The 16,754-nt window shown below is 40.6% G+C and overlaps 1 protein-coding gene across 3 annotated transcripts in view; it reads right to left on the reverse strand.

The window, feature by feature from the left end:
- CDH13 (cadherin 13) overlaps positions 1-16,754 on the reverse strand; it is a 446,130-nt gene that overhangs the window by 292,298 nt on the left and 137,078 nt on the right. For 2 of the 3 annotated variants that reach the window (XM_051801744.1, XM_051801743.1), the window contains exon 3: positions 1,303-1,511. In XM_051801744.1, the coding sequence (XP_051657704.1) occupies positions 1,303-1,511 (209 nt within the window). Of the gene's footprint in view, positions 1-1,302; positions 1,512-6,726; positions 6,800-16,754 lie in introns of those variants that run through there. The other variant, XM_051801745.1, reaches the window with a different exon arrangement.

Here is a 16,754-nt window from a genome sequence, read left to right on the forward strand (position 1 = left end):
ATCATTTAAATGTTCCTGTGAATACACCAGAAGGATCATGCCTTGCTAGCCTGAGGCACAGGACAGCCAAGTGCCCAGCTTGTTCCTACAAGTGTAGCTTTCCTACTCTGAATTTGGCAGTCTGTGGTCCTAAACTCACAGCTCCTCCACCTAAGAGACTCTCTCAAGCATGACTGTGTCAAAATTTAATTTTGTGAAGAAACAGCATATTTAAATAAAATTAAAACCCATTTCAGTGTTCTGATCAACCTTCTGCAGTTCCATGTTCTGGTACTTTCTCTCCTGCTTGCAATCTATATTCACATCACGTGCTGCTTAAAGTGCAGAGCAAAACCTTTCCTCAGTCACAGACTTTCAGAAGTTAGTTCAACCTTTCCCCTAAAGCTAATTTGTTTTTTTTTAATGGAAGACTTCAGTTATACTAACATATTGTTGGAAAAATAACGAGAATGCTGGCAACAGAACATCTAAATACCAAATCAAGACAACAGATCAATCATTTTTATCGTGGCTTCTTTATGCTTCTGTGAAATTATAGGTCTGTAAAGGTACCAGGCTTAATTTTCTAGTAAGCCACTGCCCTTCCTACCTCTCTCCTAAATGCCAAGACACAGAAGTGAAGACTATCTCACATTTCCTTTTGTTACTTTCCTGGGTGTGAAGAAAACAATTCAATCAATTTGTGAAGCACTTTTTGCCCCATAGCATGAGGTTTGTTTTACACTGACATTCAGAAGTGGAAATGAAAAGACACAGTGGACAGAGCAGAACAAAAATCACCAGTGCAAAGAGACAGTGTAAATATGTGTTGTTATCTGTGTAGATGTTTATACAGTTTAACACATAACAATGTCAGATAAGCAGACCTACATGAAAATTTAAATTTCACAGCATAGAATTCATTCCCACATACTTAGACTTGGAGTGAACGTGAAGGTTCTGTAAATTCTAAATTATACATTTAAACTATGATTTTACATTTTCAGTTATGGCCAAATTGTAGCTACCTGGCACAACATACACCAGAAGAACCAGTCAATTCTGTACTTGGGCTCTGTCATTTGAATCAATTCTACAGGAATGTTTAGCATCTGCACCTGAAGATGTAACACGTCTTTGAAAACCCGGAAAATTCGCATCTTGAATTAAATCGAGTGCTGAACTGTTACAGCAACAGCTGGATTGAAAAATGATTTTGATCTCTGCAAACAGATTAAAACTGCTTACAATCCTAGATGGCACATGTATATATTTAGCAGCATCTCCTTGGTCCTTGTTTTTAGTCCTTTATGTTTCTCTCACCTTTAGTGCCCCGTGCTTTTCGTTTGCTCCAGCGATGAAAATCTCGGCCGTATCCTCGGCGTGCTCGGAGCGAGCGCGGACGAACAAGGCTGTGCCAGCTCCTGAGAGGTTCTTTAGTGCAACCAGAGACCCGTCGCCTTCCACCCGAAAGTCTGGGTTAGAGACCTCGAAGTTCAACTGGTTATTCCCCTTGCAGTCATCAAATTTCACTGGGGGGAAAAGAAAAATAATAAAAAGCACATTATGAGTGTCCATTTCGGAACAGAGCCCTCAGATGTTTCGATGTTATTGGCTTGTTTACAGATTTTGGGAAGAAATGTCTCTCAATCTAAGGGGGAAAACTTATCAAGTTTTATATTTGTGGAACTCTAATTCATAAACAAATCTTATGAATATGCACTTTCAAGAGGATGGAGAGGTTTTGACCAGGCTAACTGGGGATGTAGGAGGTAAACAAAACACTCTGGACATGAACCTTTTGTGATCAATCAAATGCACACCCAGTTTCACAATCTGAGCAGCAGCAATAGAGACCTTGTTATCCTCCTCATCATAGCCCAGGATCTCGAAAGGCTCTCCTGGCAAAGTGGTTTCAGGTATTGAGTACATCTTTATGCTTAGCACTGAATACTTGCAGAATATTCAACCTCAGTCTACTGCAAAAGTGTAGAAAAACCAAACTATAACATTTCTTACTAAGTACCAGGACTGTCATACAGTATATGAGCTGCACCAACAGTATAGCTAAGGATAATTTTAATTGAACAGTAGCTGTCAATAATCCTGTCTCACTTTACATTAAGGGTTTAAAATATCTAGGAAAACTGGCATAAAGAGAAAATTGTCCCAAAGCACAAAGGTTTGAGACTTTGCTTCAAATTCCTTCTCTGAGTCCAGTAGATTCACTTTGCACAAATCACAGGATAAAATACATGATTAAGAGATTTTCACCAAAAACTTGCAATTGCTAAGTAAACTTTTCAGATTTTGACATCTCTGAACAATATATTTGCAAGTGAAAGGTTTTTCTGCAGACAATCTGTTCTGTATTCCCTACTTGCTCTTCAAGTTACTGCTGTTGCAGACTTTTCAGTTACCTGTGTGCTCTCACTATTTTGATTTTACATTTCATTTCTGTTGCCTCTTTAAAAACTGCATTACACTTTCAGAAAAGATTACAGACAGGGATATAGACTACAGAAAACCAATGACAATGGACTTTAGGTGAATATAAAGCATTTTGCATAATTGTTTAAAGTCACTCTATAGACTTCTTGTATTGGGTCATTATTTTTAAAGGAAGAAAAATAATCCCATAGTGTCTCACAACCTGGCCAATACCTAAGCTCTTTCTGACTATACAATCTCTTAAGTGGTCTTAAAGCACATACCAGCTTGAAGATAGGGCTGCCAGAGGACCTCGAGGAGATCCTTCCTTTCTGGGCATTCACTGAGTTTGAATCCCAGAACACCACAGGAAAAAAGAACCATTGCTAGCCCTGGAATTTGAATACAACTTCGTTTTTATGACAAATATTGAGGAGAAAGGTTAAATAAAAAGTCAAACAATGCCAATATCTCAAACATCCAAACTTCAGGACGAGGCACAGAATGAGACATGGGGCACTATTTACCAAAGCAAGAGTGGAGGGTTGGCCTTGGCTGCACCCAGACCAGCACCCAGCCCTCCCTCACTGCCCGGGCTCAGCAAAACTGGGGAGAAAACGAGATGGAAAAGGCCCTGAGTCAAGATAAAGACAGGGAGGCCACTTATTTGGACATCAATGGCCAACCAGAACTGACTTGAAGAAAATTCATTTAATTGCCAATTAAAATAGAGGTGGGTGGTGAGAACAAGGCAAAACTGAAACCACCCTGTCATCCCATCTGGCCCATTTCCCCAGGCTCAGTGTCACTCTGTCATTCCCAGCTCTTCAGCCTCCTCTCCCCGAGCAGTGGGGACACAGGGGGAGCAGGGGGTCACAGTTTGGACCTCAGGGCTCCTCTCTGTGGCTCCCTCCTCCTCACACTTCCCCTGCTCCAGCCCGAGTCCCCTCAGGACAGACCCACCTGCTCCTGCCTGGGGTCCTCCAGGGTTGCCTGGAATCCCTGCTCCACACCGGGAGCCCTTCCTCCTTTTCCTCCTCCTCATCCTCCTCTCCCTGGGGCTCACACCTCACACTTTCCCCCTCACTCTGTATTCCCAGGTACCATTTTTCCCATTTCCCACCTCTGGCACAGCGGCAGTTCCGGTGTCTCTGAGGGCTCAGCTCTGCCCAGGCTGGGGACAGCCCTGACCTCCCTCACAGAGACCCCACAGCCCCCACACCCCCACCAGGGCAGCAGGAGCTGAGGAGGGATTTTGAAAGAACAAAGTTGTGACCCTGTGAATTCACACTGGACTGTCCTCTTCCCAATGACAGTCCAAACTCCGTGATAGTCACCACAGGCTTTGCATAAAAATTCCCCCAGCACCTGAAGGATCTGCTGCTGCACAAGGTTTAAGCTCGATTACATGTTTTTAACTAAAAACTGCTCCCATTTCCTCTGCTTTACTTGAGGGCAAGAGAGCTATCCTTGGATTCGCAGTGGGACCAGAAACCACAATTTCATCAGCTCATTTGCCATTTCATTGAATTTTGCTGAAAGCAAAGGAGGATTATAAATAAAAAAGAGACAAAAAGCTCTCTCCCCTCAGATACTCCAATCCCTCCAGACAAACCTATCTCGGGCTGTCATGTGGTAGACTCCTGCTTGCAAAGTCTTGCATTGCAGCGGAACCAGGGAGGAAAAGCCACTGAATTTGGGAGCAGCAGCAGTTTAAAACAATTTCAGAGTGCTCAGACTGTTCTGGTGCCCACACTGCTCTCCAAGGCTGGGAACTCCTCTCAGAAAATGTCTCGTGCTCGCAGTAGGATTTTGATGGAAGGCTCTCTGTGAGCAAGGCCTCCCTGGTGAAAACCACCCGTTGCAGTTTATGTTGGTGACATGACAGGTGTTTTAACAGACTCACTGCGATCTCCTAAAGCTATCAACCAACAAAAAAGCAAAATTTTCCTGTCACCACAAATGTGGGAAGTTGAAATTCTCTACAGTAATCACTGGATAGATACATACACTGTATATCTCTGTACACTCCATAGATCACAGCCTTTATGAATTACAATTTCACTTATTCTTTTATTCCCTTGAAAAAAAAAACAAACCATATAATAATAATAAAAATAATTTAAATAAATAAATAAATTTTAAAAATGAAGCAGGGTATTTGAAAATAATTTCTTGTACTGGTGGCATCCGTGCCCACTGCAAGGGGTTGGAACTATATGATCTTAAAGGTCACTTCCAACCCAAACTATTCTATGATTCTATGAATAAATATGTTCTTCTCATAGTCAAAAACTGCTGGTGACCTAATAATAATCTATTAATAATACATTAATAGGTTACAACTGGAAACATTTGGCATCACTCTCTGGGAAATTATGTCAGGAGTAAAAATTGGAAAAAAAAAAATTAAAAAATCTGAACGAAACTATAATAAAGTCACCCCTTAAACCCAAATGTCATCGTTCAGAGCTGTAGCATCACCCAGCCAAACACTACAGGTCCCTTTCAAGAAAAGGACACATTGTGTTGTACTTCAAAAGGGGGAGGACCCTGGCTGGGAGTTCACTTCTCCCACCTCGCTGCCCAACATTCCCAAACCTGGCGATTCCTGCCTCGCTGCCATCTGAGTGCACTGGAGAGGTTCAAAGAGCACATGCAGATTTGACACGTGGAATCGGGAGAAGCACTTGAATCTATATTCCCTTGCAACTAGGAATTTAGCAGGTTTAGACCTTTTATATTTTGCTCATCTGTTGATCTTGTTTTATGAAATCCTGCAACTTTTTCCGACAAGGGTAGAAGCAAAGTTGTTTGAAAGTGGAAAACTGTTCTCTTACCTTACCTCATCCAAAACCATTGATGCTTCCAATTCCCAGTCCTACCACAGAAACAAGACTATTTGATGAGGTTAATAGCAAAGAGAAGGAAAGAAAATGAAAAGGCTCTGAGAAGTACTGATATGCAGGAGTGACATCAGGAGTGGGTGGAAGGAGATGAAGCGATCACAAGGACAGAGAACACTGAAGATTATTTGGCCTCAGGACCAACAGGGATGAAATGGAAGCCAATTGTTTTGAGAGTTGAAGAGAACTGTAGCCTTAGATAAAATCCCTAATCAGAAGTTAGGAACTTTATCAGAATGATGCTGTCTCCTGGACTGGGCTGACTAGGAAATATTGAATGAGATTGCATTGCATTCCCAGCCATTCTTACAGTGCCCCTCCCTGGGAATGTTTGCTTCCTTAAACTCATGTGGCTTCTGGGGAGGAGCCGATGCAAACAACCAACATTTACAGTACTTGAGCTGCCCACAGCAGGCTCCAGTAGCAGCTGCACAGCCAAAGGAGCTGGCCCTGGCACTGAGCACACTTACCTGCCCTGCCAGGCACTCAGGAGAGATCTGAGGAGTTCCAGCTTCCTCAACTTAGATTTCCCTCTGCAGCACTACATCTATCCCTTAAACAAACCTGTACATCACTGATGCCCTAAAAAAATCATAGCCTATTAAATATAGGGTAAATAGGCTTTTTAGTTCTTATTCTCTGGTGAACAAGTCTTGCTTTGTACATAAAGCCTGTGTACAAATCTCTATGCACACTATAAAGTGTCATTAATTAATCACTCCTTATTTCCTCCTAGTATTAATCAGCGTAACAAGAAACTAGACAGAAGTGTGTGGATATCAGTTGTGGGAAGCTTCAGATGGATACTGAAGAAAGATTTCCAGCTAAGCATTAAAAGAAGGTGTTGAGGATATGCTGAATATTTGCCATTACAGGGTTTTAACATGAGTTTAATCAAATAGCAGCTTAATCCAAAATCATTCAACACCACTTTCAGCGCCTGATCCTGCTTCAAATCAAGAGAATGAACTAGGTGACACCTTAAAGTCTTTTCCACACATAAAAGTTCTAGATCTTAATTAATATCCCTCTCTTTTCAGGTCTACATTAGGCCTATCATTATGGGGTTCATTCAAGAAAAGAAAAATTACAAAAATGCAGTGAACTATCCACTGTATCTTACTACACAGCTTATTCATCCAGCTGAGTCCTGGACACTGCCCTCTCTCCCAAGACTGAGGGAAATGGGCATGGGACTGAGAACTTCTGAATACAAGATGAACAAGCACACAGGAAAACTCACTGTTCTTCCACTGAAAAATGATCTAAATGACAGAAAGTGCCAGGTTTCAAGAAGGTTTAGAATAGCTGTTTTCAGAAATAAAACATCCTGTTACAAAGAGTTCTTCTAATAAGGTCTTTTCAGATTTATATTTAAACAATCCCCAGACACCAAACCCAGAATAGTTACCAAAATCTCCGTCAGCTGGCTGGAGAGCACACGCTCTAGGGACTCTGCCAAGGTTCATGGAGAGCTCCTGCACACTCACTTTGTGCTTGAGCTCAAGGAGTTTAACGGGATTGTAAAATCTTCAGAGCAAAGGCCACTTGTTTGCTCTGTGTCTGTACAGAACTTGCAACAAAATGATTCATATTTGATACTCGAGGAGCTATAAAAGTGTAAAAAATGAATAATAGTAACAGTTCAGCTCTAGCCCCAAACTAAAACATTAGTGATGCTACACCTGAAGTGACTGGTGACAGTGTCTTGTGGACAAGGATTCAATGGGCAATTAAAACAATGATCTAATATCTATTTATGTGGAGGTGGAGTTCTCCAGTTATTGACACGTATATGACTCTTTGGATGTTCCTAGTCGTGCTCCAGCTGCCAAATGAACATCTTTATTGTGCCTAATATGCCACATGGTATGAGACAGGCTCCAAAACTCCACGCAAGCAGGATGAAAATACTGCCAAGCAGCTCCCAATGAAAAACAACACGAGTGTCACTCATCACCCTCTGTTCATTTCTCAGCCTCCTATGTCAGACTTTTACTCCCTTCTGTAAAAAACCCATTCACTTGTGAATTGTACAGAATATTTCTGCCCACCAATCAATATTCATTATTAGTAATACCTGCATACATCCCAAGGCTTTAATACTGACTTTGAGCTTATTATCATAAAAAAAACCTGCTGGAAAAAGGTTTCTTGTGCAACATCCCAAGTCCATTAATGTAATGATGGGAAACTGAAGCTGGAAATATTAACCTTTATAGATCTCAGCAAGAAAACTCAGGGTCCTGGGACTCACCATTTCAGTGCACCCCATTCTCACTGCTATGATAAACCAGCTATGTGAGGTTTCTACACAACTCTGATATTTATGATAACAAACCACAGATGTTTAAAAAATACCATTTAAAACATTCAAAGGTTAGCAGTTGCATTTCTTGTAAACTATAAAATGAAAACAAGTTGAAATAGATTTGTATTCAAAAGCGTATATTAGCCTGGTATATTCCTCTTCCAAAGTAATTTTTTTTTCCTGAGTTTAATTCTCAAAAGTGTAATTTGTTTTGAACAGAAATACAGAATCTATAATGTTGTCTCTGATGAAACTGCTACAAAAGTATTCTGAATAAATAAAAATACATATTTATCTATAAGCACACCCAAACTTACTCAGTATGTCTCTATGTACAGGTATTCATATTTTCTGTTAGCTGATCATAACTAGCAACAAAATGGTTCCTCAGTGAGGAAATTTCACATTGAAAATACAGACTTAATTACTCTATCAATGAAGATTAGGAACCTTTCTGTTAATATAACCCAGCCTTGCTCAAATCAGTGGGAATTACAGCATCAAACAAATATTATCCTGTGTATTTCTTCTCATCCTTTTTTGCGAATAACTTTGGATCATATTGGAACCACAAGTCAGAAGCTGTATCTGTGAGAGGTCCAGAGATGCAAGAAAAGTACATTCCAGCTGCACAGAGGCAACTCAGCTTCCCAGCCCAGCAGGGATTCGTCAGCTCTGCTCAAAAGTCCTCCCTGCTCAACGACATTAGCAAAATAGAGAAGCTGGACAGAAAGTGGTGAAGCTGAGCTTCATTAACTACAAAGAGACAAAAGTGATGGTGGAAGCAAAAGGAAATGATTCTGAGTGCTGCTGTTGTGTATAAAAATTCATAAAGCACCATGACCTAGGGAAGCTCTTGTTAGCAGCAAACACAGCTGCTGACTGCAGGCAGCAGGAGGGGAGGGGGAGATGGAACAGGCCCCATGGGCTGTTCCTTGCCTGACTCTGGCACGGGGACTCCCAGCAGCTCCACACAAACTGCAGGAATGCAAAGTGCTCTGAACCTTCAGGAGCTGAATTATCCTGTGGAGGGGATGAAACCTGCCTGGAACCAACACATCTGGACTACCTAAACCCATCAAGGAACAAGAGAGCTGCTGTGACAGCAGCTAACAGCACAGGGGCTGAGCAACAAAAGAAATCTTGCATTTCAAGCCAACAACACAGTCCATCAGGAGAAACAGCTTCTTTCCCTGCCTTTGTGATGCCTTCCAAATCACCTCTGGAACACGAGTTTTGGCAGGGAGCCCACAGCCACTGTGTTTCTGCTGTTTTCCTGCAAGAATACCTGAACAGCAGAAGGAAAAAGAATAGAAAGAGAAAAGTGCTGCCCTGTGATGCTTCTGGGGGCAGACTAATGGGAGACAAGACACTGTCAACAGTTAAGTCAGACAGGTTGCTCCTGAAGATATGAGGTTGCCATTATTTCATATCTAAAAGTGCTCTATAAATAATGGATTTATGGCTTAGAAAAAGTACAAGCTTGACTAAAATATTTCTTTGCACAAAAATGTTATTGAACACTTAATAAAATGAGTGAAATGAATTTTATGAAAACCTTTTTTGAAGGCTTTTAAACAGTTTAATGCTAAATTCTAGCTCTGCAGTAGAATTGCTACAGAAATCCAATGAGCAACAGTAAGTTATTATCTCCCACTGCACTTTTATGATTTTCTTGTGTTTATATAATTTCTTTATGTGCCCCTGAAGTAAATTACAATGATGCCTTATTTAGCATCCAGATAGTCAAAAACTGAGGAAACATGAGCAACAGCACAATGTTCGTCAGAACATAAAAAGAATTAAGACAAAAACACATTTATATTCAACTTCTTTGGAAGAACAAGTACTAAACAACAGACTTCATCCTTGCACTATAAAGTCTACAAAACTAAACTTATTACCTAAACTAGCAAACATCCCTGTGTGATTTATGTGTGGTGATCAGATTTGTGCAGAGCTCTGTTGCAATGCAGAAATTGGGCCAGCAGTTCATCCAGTGGGCACTGGAGTGTGGATATCTACCCTTTGGAGAACAGCCTTTCCACAGGAAAAATGGTACCTATTAATAGTCACAGTCTTCTCTGTGCTGTCAAAATTCATCCCAAGGATATAGCACAGACAGGAGATAAGCTTCCTGGAGATGAAGAAAGACAAGGCATTTCACCCAGAAACCACTGCAGTGAAAAAGTGTGATGTTTTTACCATAAGAATCACATTGGTCTCTCTCCTGCATCTCCTCTCCACCACTAACAGCCCTTGAAGAGCTGGAAGATTGTTAACAACTTGAAATTGTGTAGCGCAGATCAGCTGAGCCATAAGTGGTGGCTGACTGAAGGCTCCCTCTGCCTCTGTGTCATGGTTATGTGACTCCAGAAGCAGTGACTCCCTGCCCTCTGAAAAACCACATCACCAGTTCTCTGCTCTGCCTCTCCTCACCTTCTATATTCAACACTGCACTTTGGCATCTTTTAAGATCTCACCAAGCTCTGCCTCTCCTCTCCTGGCACATCACAGCACCACTTGTCTGGAATCAGTATCAGGGACCCTGAGCTGGAGCTGGACAACCCTGCCTCGAAGCCAGAAGCAGCACAACTTGTATCAGCCCAGCTCTGAAGCCAAATGTCTTTGCCCTGCAGCTTTGGGGTTCCTCTCTGGGATTCCAGTGAGTATTTGCACAGAGTATGATGTGAGCAAGATGGTCCATCAGCACCAAACTCGAGGATTCCTGCCTTTTTCCTCACGTCACTGCTTCTTCTTGCCTTTCCCTACCACACTCCCTCCTTCCTTTCTCCTGGAAAGGAAGATCCCTCAATGGCCTCTCATGCTTTTCAGCAGATTTATTCTACCATCAGCTGCCTGAAAATACAGTCTCTGGTTGCTTGAAATTACAGGAAAATACAGACACTTCAATCAAAAGTGAAGGCATTCCCTCTTCCCCCCAGCAGACTTCACCATCTCACATTACATGATACCTTCACACTTCATTTTGCTGCCCATTGTCTTATTTAGGGCAAAAACCTAATCAAGTGGAAGGAGTTGTAATGAGCTGTTCTCAGTTGGAAGTTTCCTTGACTTATTCATTACCACACAGGCATGTTATTGACTGATCTCCTGGGTCAGTGGCTGTGTTACAAGGCACGGCAGTGCTTCTGGTCCAAACCCTAGAGAAAAATTATGGTTTCAACAAAAATATGATGTCAATGTCTGAACAAACATAAAAATCAAAACTTTAGATGTTGTATCACAGCCATTGATCTTCTGAGCACAACACACAGTTCAGTTTAACTGGAGCTGGAGCCTCTTTGTAAATGCAGAGGACACAGACTGATCGTACACTTGTGGACCTCCTGTCACATCTGTGGAGGAATATGACATTTCACTGCTAATGCTGCATTGATTCTGAGCAGCCCAAATGACCCCAAACCCAGCAGCAAGATTTAGAAAAGTCTCTTTTTGACTTTGTTAGTTACAGAGAAGGGGTTTCCCACTGCAATGCAAATGATCGATAATATTCCATTTTAGCAGATTTCCACAACGTTGTGCCAAGAACCCCAGGAGAGCACGAGATGAAATTAAGTTTAGATTCTTACAAAATCTTCACTGGCAGAGTCTGAGACACAAGCAGACAGAATCAAAGACATTCAAATGCATTCAATACGTTTGTGGCTCTGCAGATTGCTGTGAGAAGTTTGTCGATATGAAATTATTTGTACCCTATAGTGGAGAGAGATTAGACAAAAATCTGAGTTTGTACAAGAATTCCCAGAGGGATATAATGGATAATTTCCTTTGAATGCTGGCTGAATAAAGCTGGAAGAAGCAGCACACTACTGACCATGAGTTTTCTTGTCTTCTGCACAAGCACACCTCTGATCTTTGAGCAGTCGCCTTAAGTGCGAACGAAATCCAGTGTCCTGACGTATGTAATTTATTGAAAACTAATCAGCTGAGGTTCCATTCAGGAGAAAAAACAGTGTCCCGGGAGATTTAACTATATAAATAAAATGCTATCAGCAGATGTCAAAAAGTAACAACAAGCAATCACTCACAGGAAACAGCTGCAGTGCGACCAGCACAGAAAGTACCTTATTTACACCAGGATGTGTTTCAAATGCCTCCAAAGCCACAGATTTATTTAGTAAGGGTTTTCCATTAACTAGACAATTAGTCAAAGGTCATGAGGATATTTTTCCTCAAGTTCACAATTAAAACTGTTTGTCTTCAAGATGAGTTTGTTATAATTACAGTGATCTGTCACTTCTTAATGTGATCTGTCATAACTTCTTTTTTTCCTTTTTTTAAATTGTTTTTCTTTTTTAATGGCACAAGCTTCTGTCAACACTTAATTAATGTCAGTTTTACATGAGGTTTAAGTTAATCTAATAGAAATTATGATATATTCTTAGACGAACAGAAGGTTCACTGTTATGCAGGAATTTACATTAGCTTGAAGTTTGGCCATTAGTAGAAAAGGCAAATAAGTGATAAAAATGAAATATGGGGCCTCACTGGAGAAATAGATGCTTTCTCTGCTCCTTCAGTGGGAAGTTCAAATAACTCAGTGATTTGAGGCTGGAAGTAGAAATTACCATTGTAAAAAATATCTTTTGTTCTACACCAAATCCATGGCAGCTTCTCCCACCCTTATACCCTTGCTTTTATCAGAGATGGGAGAAAAAAATATTGCTTGAGATATCTGCCTTGCTCCAGCAGTGCATGGAGACAAGGAGTCAAAGTGCAGGAGCTTTTCATTACATGAGCCATCACTACCAAGTGCTTTTTGCACATTCCCCCCAGATCCTGTGCCAGGCAATATTGCCTCCACCTCCTCAGCCTGGGGTCCTGCTTTCACCTCATGTGTGAGGTGACAACTAATCTGGAATTCAGCACACTGCTGCCTCACCACCCTAATAAGAAGCAAAGTTATTGGCCAGGAAATGTTAAAAAACCCAAAAACATGGGCATCTACACACAGCTGCCCTTCTTCTGGAATGATAATAATTATTATTATAGAAGCATCCCCCAGTGTGCAGCAATATTTTCTGAAAAGGCATCCCCAGGAATGGAGCTTTCCCATGTGCAGTTGATCTCCAAAGAGCCCTCAGTGGTAGGAGTTTGGTTCAGAAATAGAGAGTGACGCATCATTTACGAGACAGAAAAGGAAATGAGAGTGAGTAATAAATCCACTGTGTAATATCTTCCTTTCAAAATGGATCCTGTAGGTTGCTGGCCTATTTTGCCAGCTGCTGAATGAGTAATGCCATGCCCGAAAATCTGCTCAAACCATTTATTCTGTGGACTGTTCAACTTTCCCTGTGAAAAACCTAAACAAGGTTCCTCCCATTTTCAGGGGAAATCTTTGGTTTCTTGTCTTCTCCATCAATAAATCTGACAGAGAAATAACAGTTTCTCTTAGTGGCTTTACCAAGTTCTCTCAAGCGAGTTCCCTCAGCCTTTTATTCAAGGAAGCAGTATAAAGCTGATTTCTGCAGACAGATCTGATAAAAGCTCAAATAACAGACCTATAATCCTTTTCAGCCCTCAGTCTAAAAATCAGACACAGTTTATGAATAGCTTTTCAGAATGCCTTCAAAATCTAAATTGCATTTAATTTCTCATAATTCTCATAAAATGAGCTGGTAATTAAGCTTTTGTTTCACTCAAGTAACAAGCCAATTACAACACACGGATCATTCTGTAAACCATGTAAAAAAATCAAATGCTTAATTGCAGCCTGCTAAAGTACAAAACTCCTGAGAATAACAAGGAAAGCCACCTCTTAAAACTCTGCTGGATTTTAAACCTGCTAAACTTATTCTCATCTATTTCAAACAATACCAGTGCTTGAGTAACAGTTGCAGAACCAAATAACCTTGGTTTGAATTTTGACTCTCACACTAAGATCAGACAAGTCGCACTGCTGAGAACAATGTAATTAAAATTGCACCATGTAATCTTGCTCTGCACAGTCATTCCCAGAACAGTTTCTATTCACATCAAACACAGGCTTTTATACTTTAAAGAAAGGCAGGTTTTGGCATCTTCCACAAAAGAACTGACCTGAGGGAAAGTATATTCTGTCAGTCAGGATCATTTATAAGCAACCTGAAATTTGTTTACATAGATAAACCAAGGAAAGACTATCAGGCTACTGAAGTTTCTGCCTCTTTTAGTAACTAAGGAACAGTGAAAAAAAAAAAAAAAAGCAAAGAAAAAACCAACAGAAAACATACAACACAATAGTAATTATTTGATGATCCAGGTGACACGGGTATTTATGTTTGCTACTTAAATGGGTGGCATTGCCACACGTGCTCATGTTTAAACAAGCAGTATTGTATAGGAAACAAGTGACAATGAAAAGTTGTGCCAATCACTTGATATGATCTGTATTTCAAATATACTCTCTGCTTCAGAGTGCCATTTGCTGTTGTCTGGTTGTCAACCAACCTGCACTTTGCATCACTGGAACCACAAGCTAAGATTGGGATCAATGCAGTGTTTGATTCCAAGACTTTTTGTCAGCCTCGGGAACGTGGATCAGGCCATGACTGACAGTTTACACAAAATCTGTGACCAATGAATAGTATTTTTTTCTTATATTCAACTCCACAGTCAACAAAAGAGTGCAGTGAAAAGCCATCTGAGCCAACTTCCCAGATATAAACACCCACAACAAGGACTGGGTAGAAAAAAACATTACCTGAAAAATGAAAACAGGACAACTCTAGTGTGGAGATTAAGGGCACCAGAATACCCCTGCTGAATAAGATTTCTTTTCAGTAATATACTTTTATATTATTTCTGATTCGGGTCATACTCATTTTCATATGGCACTGGCCACAGATCAGACAAGATGCTGCCTTACCACAGAGTAACTGTAGATTAATCACCAGGTCAGTAATGTGGCTAAAATTTTATTACCAGATAATCTCTTAGATTTAATAAATAACCCTAAAACTAACTGAATTCCATCCACCATCATAGTTGCCAACACAACAAAATTTGCCAGTTGTTCAGTGGCAGTTCCACATCCACCCAATTCCTTTTTATGAATGACTACTTTCATTTTTCCAAGTCAAGTAGAATTAAAAAACATGATTTCTCACCTTCCTTTTTCTCTCCTTAGGCTGGGTATAGGTGCCACTAATTGCAAATGCTCTGCTGAGAGCACTGAGGATCAGTCATACAGATTCCCTACGCTCTCACCTGACTGTGCAGCATTAGAATGCACAAACCTCAGCACATCTGTTTGAATAAATGTCTCTTGCCTTTCCCATTAGAATAACTGCAACGATTATAATGCTTATGAAGCTTAAAGAGGTGAGATAATAATCAGTCAGTCTTTAGTTTGCTTCTGGTTACAAAGCCATTAAAAAGAGGAAAAAAAACACAAAACCCCCCAAACCACTGTATCTGTGCATTTTTCCAGCTCGTGTGCCCTTCCAAAGCATTAGTCTCTTGTGACAAATAAAGCACCATCCTTCTGAACACTGATATTCCTCATTCCTGTCCCACTTTGCTAATGGCTACAACTGTGACACACAGAGAATTCATTTGGTAAACCTGATTTGCCAAAAGTTTTCGAGTGACACGACGTTATTTATGCACTTATATATTTATTTAAGTGGCTGCTTAGTGACTTTGTAGTAGTTCCAGTCAGGCACTGAGGCGTAAATAAATAATTATGCCATGCCAGAGAGTGAAAGTGAGACATTTATAGATTTAGGAATAGAAAGGTTATCAGAGTTCATCACCTAGGAACAAATATAATATCCTCAGCTCCCCTGTCTAGCACGTATCCAGCAAGAAATATGTTATAAACTCTGCTGACAAGTGAGTTAACTTGGGAGTTTGAAGTTTAAATGAACTCTACAGCTAATTAAACTTAGCTCAGTGCTTCTGTGGGTGTATGTTTGCATTTTAGCACACTCTTATTCAGGAATAAACAGTTGCCATTCAGTCATCCACACATTCAAAAGGTGACAGATTCCAGGGAAATGAGAGTACAGAAATGCCACACACTTTCTTGTGGTTCCCAAGGAATGGAGAGTGATCAGATAACACAGGGAAATCGAATGCACAGAGGCAGTTGTGGGAGCCCTGCAGACTCTGAGAACATGATCAGACTGTAGTGTCAACACGGTTCCCTCCACCCAACTTTGGTGATGATTCCAATACAAAAGATTGGTTTTACAACTCCACACTTGTCTTAAACATTTCAAAGTGATGGATGTAATTATTCACTAGAATCGTTTAACAATAGGCTAGAACTTGCATCAATGAATATTAACTAAAAAAAAAAAAATTAGTTTTCAAGTACCAAAGGCTTTGTGCATTCAGCCTGATAGACAACTTTCATTCCCTCCCTCCCCTTCTCTTTCCCCTCAGTGTTTTGCATAAATACTCTATTATTACAAAGTCCTGCTGTCTGGAAACTGGTGATACTTATTATTGCAGAGGCAATGGCTGCTATTGTACTGAAATGTAGAGTGATATAGGTGCAGTGCTACCATTATACTTTAAAGTTTTCATCTTGTATAATTTTTGGAAAGCGATTCTTAATCATCACCTCCAAGACCTTTTATTTTGCAAATCTCTTCATTAAAAAAAAAAAATTCCTTTCAAAGCTGAACAAAACCAGATTTCATGACAACCCTGATAGATATCCATTAATGTTTTGAAGTTCTGCCAGAGACAAGTCTGGAATGAGAACGTTCTTTACTAGGGAAGCTTTCAGAGAAGAGTAAATTACAGACAGAGAGCTGGATCCTGAACTGGCATAAGCAGCACAGCCCTGCCAGCCCTTTCCTACACATGGAACAGTTATCCCAGATGTATCCCAATCCCAACCCAGGAGAACCTTTCCTTGCAGAAGAAATTGGAGCCCAGCAGCCCCGGTTCAGTGAAAGTAGATTACCTGGCCTTGAGAAGCAATCAAGGAACAAAATATAGACTCTTTACCTTCCCCACATCTGTGCCTGTCTTTGAAGAACAAGACTTTCTGCTGTTTGCACACTCAGCACCAAGGATGAATGAGTTCAGTCCTTCAAGGAAGGGTTTCTCTTGCCATGATTTCCAGTTCACCTCCCTTCCACCTGCTCTCCTTTCCACAGAGACTCCTA

This window comes from Manacus candei, unplaced genomic scaffold, assembly GCF_025592945.1.
Source record: "Manacus candei isolate 608988 ecotype Guabito, Panama unplaced genomic scaffold, ASM2559294v1 h1tg000053l, whole genome shotgun sequence".
Taxonomy (NCBI): Eukaryota; Metazoa; Chordata; class Aves; order Passeriformes; family Pipridae; genus Manacus; species Manacus candei.